This window comes from Passer domesticus, chromosome 4, assembly GCF_036417665.1.
Source record: "Passer domesticus isolate bPasDom1 chromosome 4, bPasDom1.hap1, whole genome shotgun sequence".
Classification (NCBI taxonomy): domain Eukaryota; kingdom Metazoa; phylum Chordata; class Aves; order Passeriformes; family Passeridae; genus Passer; species Passer domesticus.
In genome coordinates this window covers 15,223,200-15,241,251 of record NC_087477.1, presented here as the reverse complement: position 1 = coordinate 15,241,251, position 18,052 = coordinate 15,223,200, and the positions used below count along the sequence as shown (strand labels likewise).

Genomic DNA, 18,052 nt, shown 5'->3' with positions numbered 1-18,052 from the left:
TTCCAAGGTTTTGAATTGAATGAAGAAAAAAGGTGAACATTATTGCATAAAAATTTCAATTTGTCAAAAACTAATAAGACGCATACTTTGCAAATATCCACTTCTCACCCTGAATTCTCAATATAATGAAAAAAGCAAAGGAGTGGAATCCAAACAGATTTGAAGGTCCTAGAAACACAGTTTATCTAAAGACTTCTGCTGAGGTAATATCCCATTTCTTAACAAGTATATGAAAACAGATTTTAAACAAACATGTGGCCTTATCAGCATTAAATAAAGAAAGCGGTAAGTCACATCCTCTGCTCACCTTGCTTTTATTTGGCTTTTTCTAGCAGCTGCCTCACTAGCTGTCATGGGTTCAGGAAGACTTGAGGGGACAGGAGAATTCTTGGGAAAAACAAATTTGAATAAATTAAAAAACCAAAATCCTGAAAAAAATATTAATTACATATTGAAGAGGAATACTTGGGTTCAAGACCTCCTCACAAGGCTTCATGCAGAACTCACAGCTGCAGCTGGAAGGGTTTACCTCAACAGTATCTCTACACCCTCTCAGTGTGTGGCAGAAGTAAAGCAGGAGCTGACTGGTCTGACTCTTTTGTCAGCTGTTTCACCTCAGGTACACTGCCAGCTATCAAGAATAAGGTACAACATGGTCTTTGTGTGACTGCACAGAGACTCACTTCAGCCTCAAGCCCTAAAGTGAAGCCCCGTCTTGGAGGAAACTGTTTTTAGCACATTCCGCTCTTCCACCACAACACAAATTCCAGAAAACCATGCAGCACCAAAGCCTCGATGGGCTTTCACCTTACCCCCACCTTCACCACATTCCTGAATGAATCCCACATCACCTAGACTTTGTCTTATAAGGAACACGGCAGTTTGGGACACAGGAGGAAATCCATCATCTCTCATGACAAATACACATAACAAATGCAAATCTAAATCTGGTCACAAAGAATAGAGACAGTTAATTATCAAGTATTTAAAGACTTTCTGGTTTCTTTTAATCTGTGTTTCCAAAAGCCAACAGTCAAATTTACTGAGAACTTCCTTCTATAGTGATAAAGGAAAAAATTAATTCAAAGGGATCTCAGAAAATTCACTGGTCTGCCTCTGAAGACAGAGATTACTACAACCGATATCTGTTGCAAACTCAATTTTGAGATGGATTATTCCTGATGCTTGCCTTGAGAACCACTTTTAAATACTCAACATGAGCTAAAAGTCCCCAAATTCCATTGCACTACAGAGGTAATTATATCTGTGAAGTCAGTGACCTTGCAGATCAAGCTCAGACCCCCCACGGAAAGCAAGGGTGGGGGAAAGAACACAGGCTGACTCAAGTACTGCTCTGCTGGCTTTCCATCTCACTGGAGTCCTTCCAATGGACAACCACAATTGCTAAGGATGCCTAAGCAAAGGGTTTATCCAAGAGGAAACACACATGCTCTTGACACTCCGTTTACAACATTCAGCCTTCTACTGCCAACAAGGTCAACATCTGTATATTTCATATTGATTGTATTAAGAGATTACTACTGGCTAAAATCCTAAGCCAGGTATTGGTATGGTTTCAATATACTCCACATAGGGAGCTATGCCCTCAAAATTAAGAACATATTTTGTTTACAGAGAGCTCATACTGCGTGTACACAACATCAGCTTGACGTGTTCTCTGCTCTGTGTTACATTCAGGAACCAGGCATGTGACAGAACTAATGTGACCTCTCAGCTCCTCTCACTGACTTCTCAATACTACCCACATAACACACTGAAAACACACAAGGAAGTCAAGAGTACTTACATTAATATTAGACACTGGACACTCCTTTTTGGCAATTTTAAAGGCAAAGTAAGATACTTGAAAGATATCAGGTCTCTTCTCTTGATCTGGTTCAAGCATGTATCCTGCAAAAAATAAGATTTATCACTGCTAGATCACAAAACACCTGTTGAGACAGCATGCTACCAGCAAGGAAAAAAATCCAGCAGTTCCACCAAATCAGCTTACCACCATAAGAGTAATTTACACTGTTATCTTAGGTTTGGGGGACTTTTTTAATACTTTTTGTCAAGACAATAGTTTACAGGGTCAAAAACAATTGCAGAACACGTATGCTGCTTGATGTACTGACACACAGCTGTGCAAAAGGGAGCTAAACTGACATCGGAATTAGTAACTGCAGAGAGAAAGAAGGCAAAATCAACTCACTGCACTAACATTTTCCAGGATTAATACAAAATTCAGTGTAGATAAAACAAGATTGACACACCTTACTACATCACGCTAAGGCTTTTCTCCGCAGGTTTCATTGACTATGAACGATTTTGCATATAAAAAAATAAGTTCCATGAATAAAAGGACCTTTCCCTGACAAGACAAAATTCTGTAGATTCCCTCTCAAAGATTTGCTTCCCAAATTAAAAGGTTTGTTGTTTTTCCCAGAAATCAAATATAACACAATATCCATAATCCAGCAATCTTGCCTAGATAACCAGAGAACCTAAATAAACAATAAAATACACTTTCTAAAAAACATAAGCCTTTAAAAATATGTTCTGCTATCAAGTAAATGAACACTAAGAAAATTTAACTTCTCACTTTTGATGAGCAACGTTAACTACTTGTACAAATGCTCAGTAGAACAGCCAGCCTAACAGATCATTTTATACAAATCCTCCATAGGTTGAAAAATAATATCAGATCCGAGAATTTTACACAAAGTCATTATTTCACGTCCTGTACAGTTCACTGCAAGTTTAATTTTTAACAGTATTAAAAAACTAACAGATTCCAGCACTCAGCTGCAGCACCATGGCATGGAAGCAGAACACTCACTGAAGTGACTCCTGCCACTTGATTCTGAAATGTTAAATCCATGGGGTGGGGCATGTTCAGCTTCTTCCTTCCCAGCCACTGCCTTGTAAAAGGGATGAGATGAAGCCACAGTCCCTGAAATACCTTTTATGACCAAGTGCAACTTTTTATGACTTCCACTCCAAATGGAAAGAAGGGAAGTTTACATAAGGACATTCTGCCTCACCCACATATATTCCATGTCAGTATTGCTCATCTTGGCACCACTGAATTAAAAAAAATCTGAATTCATACCCAGGAGAAAGGGTTAAAACCCATACTTTTCTAAAAAAGTAACACTGTGACAAGAGAAAAGTACTCAAGTCCTTTGAAAACTCATCTCATTTTGTTAGTACTGGCAGAAGGCAAGCGCTCACTATCATAACTGCCATTTCTCAATTATGAAAGTGCACGCAAAAAAGTGGTTTGGATTTGGTATTACTCATTATATAAAAGCATAAACTATGTGGTCAACACATCCATAGCTTAGAGCTGTAAGAGCTCCTATTCAAACCTTTTGAATTTTTCATACTCCTTCAAGTGAGCCAACTCTAAGCTGAAAACAAAGACAATACTGACAATGACTGTAAATATTAGCTCCCATATCTCTGTGCCTGGGTAACATATGAATCACAAGCCTCAGAACTGCTTCCTGTTCAAAATATTCCTTCACACACTTAGTGCTTCCAAACACTTGCCAGAGCTCAGGTCTGACACTTGGGGTTGCACAAAACTTTCCAGATTTTTATTCCAGTATAAACCATGCAACTACTATTAAAGCTGAACCCAGTGCAATTCATCTCAGCACACGGATGTTGCTACGCTAAAGCTCACTTCAAATTTATCTAAGCACAACTGCCCAACTTGGACAGAAAAGTCTGACATTCCACAGAAAACATACACTTAAGGGAAAAATTATGAATAAATAGAAGCACTCTTTGCATTCCCCCTAGTCCTTTGAGATGTGTCAACACCTAAAGAAAAAAATAATCCCTGAGTCCCAGAGAAACCAAAAGGGTCCCTTGGGAAGTTGAGAGGCACAGCTGAACGTGGCAGGTGTTGACAGCTAAGGTGCTCAGCAGCAGCTGCTGGCCCTGCTGGCTTTGTGAGCTGGAAGGGCTGCTGCCCGTGCCTGTGTACTCACTGATCAGGCAGTGCACGCCGTGCGAGTACCGCGAGCCATCCGGGATGGTGAAGCTCCCGTCGCAAATGGCCACCTGGCTTTCTCCAAAGGGAAGTGAAAAGAAGCAGAGTTTATACAGCAAGCAGCCCAGTGCCTGTAAAAGGAAAACAAGCCCTGTGAGGGGAGGAGAGCAAGCCCTTGGCAGTACTAAAAATGCTGCACCCTGGCCACAGTGATGTTCACGTGCTGTGCAGGAGCTGCACTCTGAAACACAGCTGATATGATGAGCTGATGGATCAAAGCTGCTCTAACAACACTTGCTCTTCCACTGATTCCTCTAGGAGACCTAGCACAAGCCAGAGCACACCAAGAGCATTCTCAGTGTCATATCACCCACAGATAACACAACTCTTAGCTCTAAATTTCCTATTTTTTTCCTTGTCTGCACATCGACTAATAAAATGCCTTTCTTGATCATACTGGCACCATAAGAAATTGCTGAGGGCTATCAAAGAGAAACCAGAACCAACGTAAGCAGACATCTTGTAAAGCATATCCCACCTCCCTTAAATTTAAAAAAAAAAAAAAAAATCAAGCACAGGATTAATTTTATTTACAAAACTGTAAGTACCCAAGATACCCCTACTGTTCTGTGTTCTATAGCTGCCCAATGTATTTTGTTTTCCAGTAATTAATTTTTTCAGTCAGTCAATGCTGGTTTTAATTCCCCCTTCCTTAACCAGTCCCATATATCACACTATTCAATTTTTTGCTTACCCAGATATCTGCCTTGGTAGTAATGGGCTTTCCTCCATATAGATTGATCATCTCAGGAGCTCTGTATGACAGGGTAGTGTACCTAGCAACAAAACAGAGAGGACACAGCTAAAAATCTAGCCTCAGACATGAGAGAGTGTTTTCCTGATCCACCATGCACACACCAACCACACAAGTTTCAGACATGGGCCTGGAATTGTCCTTCATTATCCACATCATTATTGCATTTGCAGCATCACAAATAGTATCTGGAGCAGCAGTATGAACTATCATACACAAGAATAAGCATTAAGTCAGGTAAAATTGGCTTTCAGTGTTATTGCCCCAAAGCAGACTTTTTGCCAGAGTGACTGTGCACACACAGCCAGTCACCTGAGGGGTGACTGCTCAGTCCTGCAAGGGCTCTCCCTGTCTCACACTGAAGCATGCAAAATGCAGACTTCAAAACACTAACACCCCAAAACAACTGCTCAGCTAGTAGTTCAAATACTTCAGAGATGGAAAAAGCCTCTATCACTTCCTGACTTGAAAACAAGCAGCCTCTGTTTACCCCTCTGCAGTAGTTAGCCCAGAAAGGCAAAACAACAATAACAGATGTTTTGAAGAGTGTGTCTGAGAAAAGCTGAAATATTTTTCTCATCAATCTCAGGAAAATGAACATGGACCATACTCTGCAAATGCAACTACATAAATCCATTGCAGTGCTTCTTTACCTTAGTTCTTGGTATTTCAGCAAGTATTTGCTTAGCAGTATTAAAAAACAGCACAAATGAAAAATATCCAAGTCCTAAAATGGCCAGGAGCCAGACATATATTTTTGAACAATTCACTGTCACAACAGCATGCTTTTTGCCAACAGTTTTATTTTTAAGAATCGCAGTTTTGAAAAATAATCTGTGAATAAATGAAGGAGATCTTATCAAATACTTGCAGTTTTTTACTATATTTATCCCAAAATAAATGCAAGATCAGCCATTAATTTCAAGTCATTAGTGATACATGCATACCACACTGTAATACATGGAGTGTCCTGGCAGCACAGCCACTGCTTAAGACAGATCACCTAAAAGTGAACTTACTTTTTAATTTCTTCTTCAACCATATTAACACCATCTTTTTGAGGGTTCAGGTATTTGTTAGTGGCACTGCCAAAATCACAGAGAACGTAGTTTCCGTTATCATTTAACAATAGATTCTCCACCTTCAAAGAAAACCAACACACAAAAAGTAGGTTAACATAAAAGCATGAATTTCCAGGTTAAGCATTACTCCATGATCTCACACACAAACAGGAAGTTTTCCCAAAAATCAACTGCTAAACTTTGTTTTAGCAGTAAATGATGGCCTATGCTCAATGTCTGTTTATAGCTCCACCAACAGCAAGCTCCCAACTAGAAAACTGTCTTACAGAAACCTCTCCCATATCCTCATTCCTTTTCAAGCAGATCCCTGATTTTGGCCTGGATTTTCTTACAGCGAAGGTCATACCTTGAGATCCCGGTGAACTATAGGTGTTTTGCACTGATGCAAGCGGGCAACAGCTTCACAGGTGTCACAAAATATTCTCATTACTTCTGGCTCGGTGAAGCCTGTCTGCAGACGCTGATTCATCTGGTTCACAACTTGCCCAGCTAAAGAAACAAGAGAAATCTCTTTCAAGTAATTCCTATCAGGTACAAAAGTAAAGAGTTGTATGCGTTAAGTCCACAAATATGATGTGGAACATTTTCCACAGTTACCGTGTCTGAACAAAACAAACCTGGTTTTCCAACCACACACTCTTGGTATCACCCTAAAGAGAAAAATTATTGACTCAAATGGAAACAGTCCAGTCCCTGAGGATGAAACGTCTTTGAAACCAAATGCTACAGACACAAAAAAAGAATCCATCACACCAATGTCACCTCAAAACTGTCTCTTGCATTAGGATCCACAACCCAAACTCTGTCAACTGAGTTCATTAATTAATTCTCTGAATACCCGCTCTGTCAAAGAAGGACAGAGACAAAGAAGGAAGAAAGGAGAGGCAGGGAAGGAGGGTGTCCTGGCTTGTAAAATAAGCATGTATTCTATTTTGCCATCTGTTGGAGGTTAGGCAGTTTTTCTTATCTCTTTCAAGAACAATGACACTGCCAGGAAGATAATCTCCTGCTAATGGGCTATTGAATTACTCACTGTGGCTGGTAAGATTAGTTACATCATCCCATTGAGAGATGCACCACCCAGAGGGAGGAGCCAAGCATCCCGGCCACCATAAAACAAGCATTTCTGAGACCACAGACAGCCTTCTTCGCTGGATTTCTCAGAGGAATCAGGAACCAAGGCCCAGCTGCTCCTTCGCCGCATCTTCAGAAAGGATCTACACCCTTCTGCAGATCGCCGCTCCAGGAGGAGCAGCCACCTTTTGGCTGGACTGCTATCAGCACCCTGACTTCTCAGGGTGCCAGGTTTTTCTCACTCTGCCAGTGGTTTTTTGCTTGTGCTAAATTACATTGTTATTTAGTTTTTTTTTTCTTCCTAGTAAAAAAACTGTTATTCCCATTCCCATATCTTTGCCTGAGAGCCCTTTTAATTCTGAAATTGTGATAATTCGGAAGGAGGGGGTTTACCTTTTCCATTTCACAGAAGGCTTTTTGCCTTCCTTCACAGACTCCTGTCTTTTCAAACCAAGACAGAGGGAAACAAAATCCCTCCAAGGAAGAAAAATTCCCTTTCCTTTTTCATAGGTTTCTTTTAAGATTGGGAATCAATACTTCCCTGCTCCTTGCAGTAATTGTACCAGACACCACTAAGCTCTTCCTACCACAACACTCACTGCACACAGAGATGAAGAAGGATTCTTGCAGAGACACAACAGGGCCTTGGTGGGCATTCTGTCAAACAAGGATGCTTACTACACAGGAAACCTACCACTGTCAACTAACCTGACAGCTGACATCCACGGGGCTGTTTACCAGGGCCATTAGGGAAACAGTACTACCAACAGTGAGAGAGAACTGAGCTCCCACAGAGGTACAGAAATTCACCCACACAAGCAGGGTAAAGGGCCAAAAATGTGGCCATTAGTTTTCAAGTTCTCTTTAATCCATTCCCCAAAATCTACACTTTCTTTGGCTCCTTATGGTTCAGATTGCACAAACTGTAATGCTCACTGCTTCTCCTGCAAATATAACCCACATATGCCTGCCTCAGCTCCACCTGAGGTCGGGCAGTACAGACCAGGAGATGGCTTCTTTCTAGGCTCAAAGTATTGACTTTGTGCTTGCAGCACTTTGTCCCCAGTACCACCAATTAATCCCCAATCACGAGGGTTAACCACCGTCTCATACTAGGAGGCCAGCACCCAGTCTCCCTAGATTTTAGACAAACTTTACAAGTTAAACTCATTGGCAAGTTTATCCCCTACAACTGTGAACTGAGCGGAACAGAACCCCAGAACACCTGCATATGTGAACTGAGGGGATCAGAGCCCCAAAACAGACAGTCCCTGCCTTAGGTACTGTTTCAAACAAAGTTACATTGTCAAGCAGGAATACATGGCTAACATCTTTTTGGACAGCACTATCAACCTTTACTATGCCCATTTGTAGGAAATCACCTGCCAGGTAAAGCTTCTTCAGTGTTGTCATCTACAACAAAAATAGCAGAGTGGTGAATATTTGCTAATCTTTGCTATCGAGTTATATTCCAGGTATCTGTTGCTTAGCACCACCAGCAGAACAGCAAAACTTCACTTCATACATGTAGAATTAAATTTCCCTGTTTGTAACTATATTTAATTACAAAGCTCTGCAAAACTTTCACATTTTGCCCAGTGCCTAGGTAGCAATGCCAGCAGAAAAGTGAAATGAACTGGATTCCAGCTGTGACACATACATGTTAACCTCCTATACTATGGGAACAGTTTTAAGCAAAATCACAGGTGACAGTACAAACATTTTCCTCTGAAAACCTAGGTGATGACTCTTACCTCGACAGTACTCCATGAGGATGAGCACCTCCCACACGTTATCACTTAGTGAGTTGACAGCACAGTCCAAATAACTCACAATGTTCTTGTGTCCAGATAACTCTTTCTGAAAATGAAAATGGACATTACACTTCAGTACTGAGAAAACAAAGAGCCATTTTCAGTTGCACCTGCAGCACTGGAAGAAAGTCCTTTTCCTTACGAACCAGACATACTGACCAAATGGAATATACACATTTCATTTGAGGTATCAAACACATACTTGAATAATTCCTTCAGAAATCCATCATGCACCAACCCTAAAGCCAGCATTAGTTTCTGTAAATACTGGTGGAAAATCAGGAGCACGGCATCAAAAGCAAGAGGTGTCTAGAAACACTGGAGAGACATGGATGTGTGCACACTGTAATGGCCTTCTTACCATAATGGTGATTTCCCTCTTGCAGATGTTGAGGTCTGGCACGTTATTCACACACATCCTCTTGAGCGCGCAGCGCGTCCCGCTGGGCGTGCGCACCAGAAACACAGTGGAGAAGCCACCTGGAGAACACAAGTGCAAAAAGAAGCAGCTGCCTGAGCTTCTTGCTACTCCTCTAGTCAACAGCACTGCATCCCAAGGATGAGCAACAAAGACCTGGTCGGTCACTAAGTGACTAGAAACAAACACTTCACAAGTTTCATATTTGTTACCCCAAGTATTCACGACAAAACCATTCAAGTCTTACTATTTTCTTCCAAGATTACATGAAAGCATTAGAAAAGCATTTCCACATTCAAATGAATTCATAAAGCACAGAACAGCTATGCACTGAGACATCAACCCTGAAGTACTTAGAGTCATTCAAAAACCTGATTCAAGTCAAGGTACATTAATTCCCTAAACCCACGTTCTAATACATAAAAATTAAAATATTTAGCAAAAGTCTTGAGAGACACTGAAGAAGTGATGTGACTTTTCAGGCTAGCCTCAACAGCCTCCCTGGAGCCCCAGACAGTGCAAGCAACCAGCCCTAGAGAAGTGCTTTTATTTAAACCACACTCAATGTGCACACTAAAGTTAAGCATTTTCTAACAAGCACTCCCACCAGAAACATTCTTATCCTACAGTGGCCTGAACTGGAAACCACAGAGTCGAGCCCACTCCCCAGAAGGGTTTTTTTGAGGTTATTTTTCTCTCTTCACTGGTAGAGAAGAATCAAGGAGGCAGGAAATACACACACAAGTAAAACAATCTACACAGGAAGTACTTCCCAGTGCTCAGGACACCAAAGTGAAACCCAGCAGGGCTGTTTTAGCTGCCTCCTGTTAGTCCTGCCTGCTGCTCAAGGAGGCCACACTGGCATCACCTCAAGGCTCACATGCACAGCCTTCCCACACTTAGAGGAAATCCACCTCACAGCAAAGCCCATGTCAATCTCTGCTTCCCTGAACTGCTGTCTGATCCAAAGCCACAGGAACTCTGTACCAGGGCAGGAGCTCGGGTACACCACCAGGACACAAATAAGTAAATTAAATCAAGTAACTACTCCAATCATCAGGCAGCCAATTGAAATGCACACATTTCATGGTACCCAGCAGCATCTGCAAGCTGTGTTAAGTATAGTGCACCTTATTTGATGCAAATCTCATGTGCTTGAGCAAATAAGCACTGCCTCTAAAAAAGCTAAGTTTTATTAAAGAATTTCTCTTGAAGAGTAAGTATTTATTATTTTTCAACTTAATTCTCATTTAGCCAAATGGCATGCTAGGCTGTCAAAGCAGAACTACCGCAAGTTTAATTCAACAGCCTCAGCCTAGTTCACACAGGGCCTTCCTGAAAAATTCACAGGACACCCACTCCTAACAGTTCAAGTTCTTAACACTCGACTCCAGCTGGCACTGAAATGATCCTAGAGGGCTCCAGCCTGGGGAGCTCTGCCAGAGTGATGTGCAAGACCTTCATTAGCAGAAGAGTTTTTTTACTATCCTCAAAATAAAACTACCTGTTTTTTAAGCACCAATATCTGACCAAAAATAGAAAGCAGTAGCCAGATAAAACAAAAGACTCATGATTAGAAGGTAATAATCACTTCTTGACTTTTTAAGCCAGTTTTATAGCCTTGAAATTCTCTCTGACTAGCAGGAGGACAAAAGAGAACTCCAGATTTCAAGTGTCCCTGACAAGTGTTCCGATGTAGCCTGAGCAGACAGGCCAAGGTAGAAACCCTCAGCGGAAAGCAGCAACACCCCAAATGCTGAGCCAAGGGCTGCTCTTGCCATCAGGTGGCGACATCAGCCAGCACTTGAGTCCTAGGGATTGACAAAGCAGAGCTGGTCCTGTTTTGGCAAGAAGCAGATCCCTGACCTTTGATTCAAACCCTGAATGGTTTGCTTTGCCATCAGTGAATACCACCGCTATAAAAATCCTTTCCTGCAAGAGTCCAGGGGCAAAACCCTGAGCAAGACCAGGTGAGCTGTCCCTCCACCAGCTCCCGGGTTTCCTCACTGCCCCCCTTCTGCTGCCTCTCCCCTCCCACCGGGCCCGTGGGGCTCAGCCGCTCTCTGGTGTGCATCCAACAAGGGCCTCATCTCCTTCGGTCTTTGATTCCCACCAAAGTCACTCGAAGTTTAAATCCTCCCAAGGACAGCCCCACTGCGTTTTTCCCTGCAATGCTTAGGGAAAAACCTTTCTATAGAATCTATAGTTAGATAAACCAATAGATACTTAGCACAATTAAACTCCTTAAAAAGCTCACACATCTTTCTTACCTTTCTTTTCTTGAACTATGTTTTTACCACCTTAACTATGTACACTTTTGGGATCATCTTATCAGCTAACCAGCAACGATTCGGGCTTTTTTTCCAGACTAGTTATTTTGTTTTTAATGAAATTCCACATCAGCCACATGTGTTGGGTTTTTTCCTATGTATATTTAAGGTCAACCTTGAGTAATTTCACAGGCCTCAACATGCCATTTACACTTTATCATGTTACATTCCTGAAACCCGAACCAGGAAACAGTGGAGCTGTCAGAATTCTAAGCACCCTGTTTGCTTACTCAGAACAAAATAAGGCTGAAAAATCTTCCAGCAACTCTGCCATCTTTCAGACTGCTGAGAGCCATTTTGTGGAGACAGTCTAGAAGAATATTAACAAAGATACTCTGAATACAGTTACACGTGTTATGTATATATAGACAACACCTTTTTTTACATCATACAGATTTTTTTAAAACATACAAAAGCACTAAGTGTTGTTTCTCCAAGTAGTGAATCCCTTGACTATGTATTCATATCTCAGACAAACAATACAGAACTTCTGGCACAGAAGGATTTTACCTCTACAGTAACACACAGCAACCACTAATGACATATGTAAAATCTGAAGTAGGAATAGCAGCTCTACACTGTAAATGGTTCCTTAAAATCCATTAAAACTCGGCTGTTTTGGAGAGGTGACTGAGTTTTTAGCATTCATTTCCATTCAGACAAGTAAATCCTCAAAAGTATGTTTTGAGAAAGCTAAAGATTATACAGAAGTGTATTTCAGATACAGTATTTCCATGTGTTTTTTCTGTACATTTCAAAACCTGAAATTAATGAAGAACTAGATGTGTGCACCAACAGATGCTAGTGCTTCTCGTGGGCCTAAGCAATGAGGACAGTTAGGTATTGAGGAACTTCCTCAACAACTCAGTATGATCTTGGGCTCAGGAGGACAGTTTTAGAAGACACAAATAAAGTTCAGTATAAAGCTGATGTTAACAAAGCCCAACAACAACCAAAAGGATAGGTTATTTCTAATTTGAAACCCGCTGCCAAGCCAGGCCCTCAGCCTCACATGCCCTTGGTCAGGGAGATGGCCTTGTGTCACTCTCCACAAAGCCAGAGGAACAGGTTTAATGCAGTTATCTCCCTGTGACCCATCTGCCCACACACACCCTCTCTTCCCCAATTTTGCAAGAAGTCGGCTACCCATCCACATGCTAATTTCCTTCAAAATACCCGGTCTGCCTTTTTGGCAGATACTCCCAGATGCAGATCTTTTGCCAGATACTCCCCCATCCAATGATTATTTCAGTATATTTATCTGTGTCCTGAATAAATTTCTTCACTCAGTAACACTTTCACTGCTAACTTACTGGGAGGATTACTTGATGCCTGGGCCACGTGTGCATGTCTGCTCCCTGGTAGTTCCAGAGACAGATCTCCAAGATCAGGCTGACCTGCAGCCAGAGCAAACCCACTCCAGAAGTGATCCACCTCCCAGAACTGCACAGCCTTCCAAGCACTGCAGCTGCAAGCCCAATGCACTGGAGAGACCAATTTTATTGGCTAGGAATCCACTCAAAAGACAGAATAGGACCAGTTCAAGCATAAATGCCTTGAAAGAGCTCCCAGCAATATGAATAAATAAAACTGAACTGCAAGTCCATAAGGATGGAGAGCAATAAGACCTTATTAAATGTTTTAAGCAACTTTCTTCCACGAGAGGAAAAAAGCCCACAAAACCAAAGCAAACAAAAAAATACCCACAAAAACCCCACTAAAAAACAAAACAAAAACCCAAACAAACAAAAAAAAACCCAAACCAAAAACCCCAAACATGCCCCCCTTTCCCCCCCCCAACTCTAACCTCCATAGCTTCTGTGCTACTCCAACACAAAAGAAACCAGTGAAATCAAAGGACATTAAGAATAAAGTCCAAAAAGAACTAGTCTTTCTCCACAAAAAAACCCATAACCTCAAGAAAAACAGCTCTTCACATCTCATCCAGTTTTGTACAGAGGACTGGAAAAGGCTCTTTTTCAGCCTGCATCAAACAATATGCTATTTCACCAGGAATTTGGGGCCAGCTCCTTTCTGCCACAGTTGCAGGCAATCCCATGCCAAGAGCTGCTTGCTGCAGCTCAGTCTTGATCCCATCCTCATGCTGTGTCATACACACACTGGCACTCTGGCTCTCCAGAGTCCTTCCACAACCCTCATGTGCTGCTACCATGCCACAGAGCCCCCTGTTCCATGCTGCTGCTCCATTTCCCTGGTGGTGCACTGCCACAACATCCCTAACTCTATGTCCATTGGCTTCCTATTGGGATAGGCTCACTTGTACAAACTCCCAGAACCGCCCTCCTCCCCACAAGGATGGCAGTCCTTCCCCTCAGAGGCACTGCATTCAGTCAGTCAGCACAGATGCTGTACTGCAGGCACTTTTAGGAGTGGCAGACTAAATGCATACACAAGAAATATCTGAGTTTTGTCTAGAAAATATTAATTTAATTCTTGAAGCTGTGCAGCTTTCCATCTGTTTTTGACAGCAACACCTTTAAAAATGCACAGAACTCCAACATTTGAATTTCTCGTCAGATTCTAAACACCATGTGATTGTTGAGGGAATAACCTTTAACAGAAATTTAAAATGCCTTTTTCAAGCCTTACGAAAAATTTCTGATGAAACCTTTAGCTTTAGTCACAGTTCCACCAGAGAAGGAAGCCACAGTTCTGTCTGTCCATTCCTGAAGCACCTGTGCATGAGAAGATGAGGGGATGTCCTGTTACTAAACATCTGTCTTTCAGCAGTACAACAATCTCCTGCAGCAGCTGGCGGGTACCTCATGCCACACGCCAGCTTCCAGACTGTGGGCTGAGGAGCAGGCAGCGTTCCCCGTGCCAGAACACTGCCTGGAATGCCGTGGAAAGCAGCTGAACAAAGGCAGCGTTAACTAACACCGATCATACACACAATCCACCTTTCCCTACATCTACACCTGTGCTTTGGTGAGCGTGCACATGGGCATGGATATTCTTAGTGAGGCTCACCCCACCAGCCTCAGTCATGAACACAGCTCCACTCCAAAGAAGATTTGACAGACATTGCTCCCAAGCTCAAGAGCTCAGCATTTGCCAAACCAAGAACAGAAATAGCTCCCTACTTCTAAAATACTCCATTTCTACACACACATTTCAGAGTTCAGTATTTCTCCACTTTATTTTAAGCACGCAGACAATGCATTCCAAAGGCCATACCACTGCTCCCTTTCCCACTGCCCACACAAATTCCCACCGTGTAACAAGCTGACTATCTGGGCTAGTTTAGACAAGTAGCACTGTTTTTCTCAAATCCGCATCCGCTCCTACGGCAGCGCTGGGAAAACAGCGGCTGTGAATCACATCCCAGCAGGACAACACCGTGCAGCCACAGCAGGTCTGCCACGCACACCTCTGCTAATGGCACTGCTACCCTGCCACAGCCTTGCACGTCTGGATTCCACTTCTCCCATCACCAGCTGTGGGCCAACCTCACAAAAAAACTATGACAGAAGCACCAGCGACTGCCTGGGGGATGCAAGACAATTAAGTTACTGAGTGAGATGAGAAAGGTGAATTAAGGTCTGCTATAGACTTGTGTGAAAAGTTTCTGCATTTATTAATACCCATTAATACCAGCCATGCCCAAGGGGCAACCCTGAGATGCTTAAAATTTGGGATATTGAACAGCAAAAGGAAAGAGCTCTGTGTCCTGGAGTAGAGCCCACCATCACCCCACCTGCTTCTCCACGTCCAGGGGACTTTCTAGCCATGTTTGACTGCTGCTCCCATGGCACCTCCTGCCTGACAGCCTTGGCTACTCGGCTGCTAGAGAAACAAAAAACACCCATTTCCTAAAGCAGATCAATTTCCCAACACACTTGCAATTCCTGCAGTAACCTAAGTTTAAGGAAAATGAAAGCAGATTGACTGAAAAGCTCACTTAATGCATGCTTTTAAAAAATAAAAAGCAGACAAAACCAAAAAACCCAAGCATTTCCTACACCCTGCAAGAAATGCATCTTATGCACCCAAGACAAAGTATTTTATTTCTTAGGGTAAAGCTGATGCCTTCTCATACCCTGGCTGGAAAAAGACCAAAAACCTCCCCGTATTTCCATCTTCAATCAAGCTGCTTGAGAGTTAGTCACAACCACTGTACTACTTACATGTATTACACCATCACCACCTCCTTCTGTTCACTGGAAAAAAAAAATCTAAGGCATTTAATTCTGCAACTATATTTAACAGAAGCTTGTATTTAAGTAATACTTCCTTCCTGTCTATAAGGAAAGGACCACAGAAGGCTACCAGCAGATCACCAACAGTTCAATTTATTTACTATGAAAATTATTGTTAACATCTACTTACCCACCCCTGCTTTTCACGGGAAAGCTTTTCAATTTACCCAAGACATTGATAAGACACCTACAATGAGCATCCACTAGCACAGTTTACAAAACAAATCCCAAAACCAGAACACTTTGAACAGCAGTTTTATCTTTTGCATGTCTTCCCCATCTCGTGTCTTTGTTCACTGAACTCGGCTGCAGCTGTAGTTTGGTCTGACCTGAAAACAGAGTGAGCTGAAAAACCACAACAAGGACATGATCTGTGCATGCCGGCTTGACAAACACCGAGTCCACCATTCTACAACAGTGAGGTTAAGAGCATGAACCCATTTCACTTTCTAGATGAATTTGAAATGTCATTCGCTACTTTTTTCATAAAGCTTGCTTTTAGGACCAGTATAATAAAAAAATCAAATATAGTTACAAATTGGTAAAATCAGCAGGTAGACAATACACAAATCCCATGACTCTTTTGGAACTGAATACCATACAGTTACCATCCAGTTAAGAAAACAAACACCTTATCTCCACCAAACTCTTACTCGCCCTCTAGCTGGACTTTCACTTTCCTTGACATCCCGGCTTGCGTTGTGATTTCCACGTGGAGGGCCCGGAGCGCAAGGCCAAGCAGGGCTCTCTAACCTCCCCCATGACCAAGTGTGCACTGAATGCCCCCGAGCCGAGCCGCCGTGGCACGGGAACAAAGCTGGGCACACAGAGCCCGGCCCAGCGGCTGCTTGGCGGCGTCCTGGAGCAGTGCCACCTCTGGCTGCCACACAAAGACAAGAGCCACCAGGCCGAGCAGACACAAACCAAGCGTCTGTAACGCCAGCGGCACTCCAGACTGAGGCAGATGTCACCGCAAGAGTCTCTGCTTCCCTCCTTTTCTAAGGCATCTTACACATACAAATGAGCAAGATGAAGCCCATCTCTTCCCGGCTAGGAAGAGCCCACAGTCTCACTCACCCTCCCATCTGAGCATAATTCACTGACCATTTCATCCAGGAGCATGACTAGAATTAGACTGACTGCCTGGAATTAGTGCTAAAACGCCCAACATGAAAAATTAAGAAGGATTTTCATTACCTTACCTCATAGTCTTTAGCTATTGGCAAATACTGGTGCATGTTTAAACTCCAGCATACCGAAGGTGTATGCTGAGATACAGACTTAGCCAGCATAAGAACAACAGAGGACCAATAAACTTTAAGAGCACAATATCCGAGATCTGACCTGCGCCCACCAATGAACAGAATTACAAGCCATTTTAGGCAAAAATACTTCCTTGGCACCTGCATGGGGACAGGCACTTCTTGAACCTCTACCTGGTATATGCTGAATACATTTGAACACCCCAAACAGCATATAAAGCATCTCCCAAGACCTGGCAGCACTTCTGTGATTGGCATTTCAAACTTCACACTGTAACATTTGACAATTTTAAATAAACAATACACTTAAATTTCATAACAGTCTAAACAGCCTGATAATTTTAAATAAACAAGCTACACTGCAATGGCAACAGGACCACAAATAGCAGAGTCAAGATTATCAAAATCATTTAGCATTTCTCATATAACTCCCATGTTTCAAGAAGCCAGTCAACAGTGGTAACTCAGAACAAGGCAGATATTTATTAAATGGACTGATCTGGAAACTAGTGGGTTTGGGGAAGTCTCAGAAAATAAGAGTGTTAGGACCCAACTACCATCTAAACTCAAAGATGGCCTTGAGCAAAAGCCCCCTCCTAAGAATGCAGCTATACAAATTGCTGTCAGTTTAACAAGTCATAAGCAAAGCATAAAATGCTTAATGGAGAAATCAAATATTTGAAGAAAGCACAAAGCTGGGAGGACAATACTGTAAAGTCACACCAAGATGGATGGAACTTTAAGACTACAAGACTAGGCCAAATAAAATGCAGCAAACTACTTCCTTTTGAGTTGCCAAAACAACATAAACTTGCTTTTCTATCTTCAGATTGCCTAAAATGACTCTGGATAGCTCCTTCTGGGATCAAGTATTCCTCCTGTTGCTTACACAAGTTCTCATGATGTAAAAGCCAATTGATAATTCACCTAAATTCACGGCAAGTGAAGGGTCTCGACTCTACAGATGCAGACTGTGCTACTGAGCTCTATGGAGACAAGAGCAAGGCTCAAAGAAAACCATTATTTCATTTG

General features: G+C 42.3%; 1 protein-coding gene across 5 annotated transcripts in view; it reads right to left on the bottom strand.

Annotated features, from left to right (window-relative positions):
- The window catches only part of BMP2K (BMP2 inducible kinase), a 49,687-nt gene that overhangs the window by 22,013 nt on the left and 9,622 nt on the right, over window positions 1-18,052 (bottom strand). For all 5 annotated transcript variants that reach the window (XR_010360565.1, XM_064416319.1, XM_064416320.1 and 2 more), the window contains exons 2-9: window positions 9,152-9,270; window positions 8,731-8,836; window positions 6,249-6,391; window positions 5,840-5,961; window positions 4,761-4,842; window positions 4,005-4,137; window positions 1,808-1,911; window positions 308-387 (exon numbers count right to left, since the gene is read on the bottom strand). Coding sequence is in view for 4 of the 5 variants with exons in the window: in XM_064416319.1 (XP_064272389.1) it covers window positions 308-387; window positions 1,808-1,911; window positions 4,005-4,137; window positions 4,761-4,842; window positions 5,840-5,961; window positions 6,249-6,391; window positions 8,731-8,836; window positions 9,152-9,270 (889 nt within the window). In the remaining variant the exon portion in view is untranslated. The remainder of the gene's footprint in view (window positions 1-307; window positions 388-1,807; window positions 1,912-4,004; window positions 4,138-4,760; window positions 4,843-5,839; window positions 5,962-6,248; window positions 6,392-8,730; window positions 8,837-9,151; window positions 9,271-18,052) is intronic.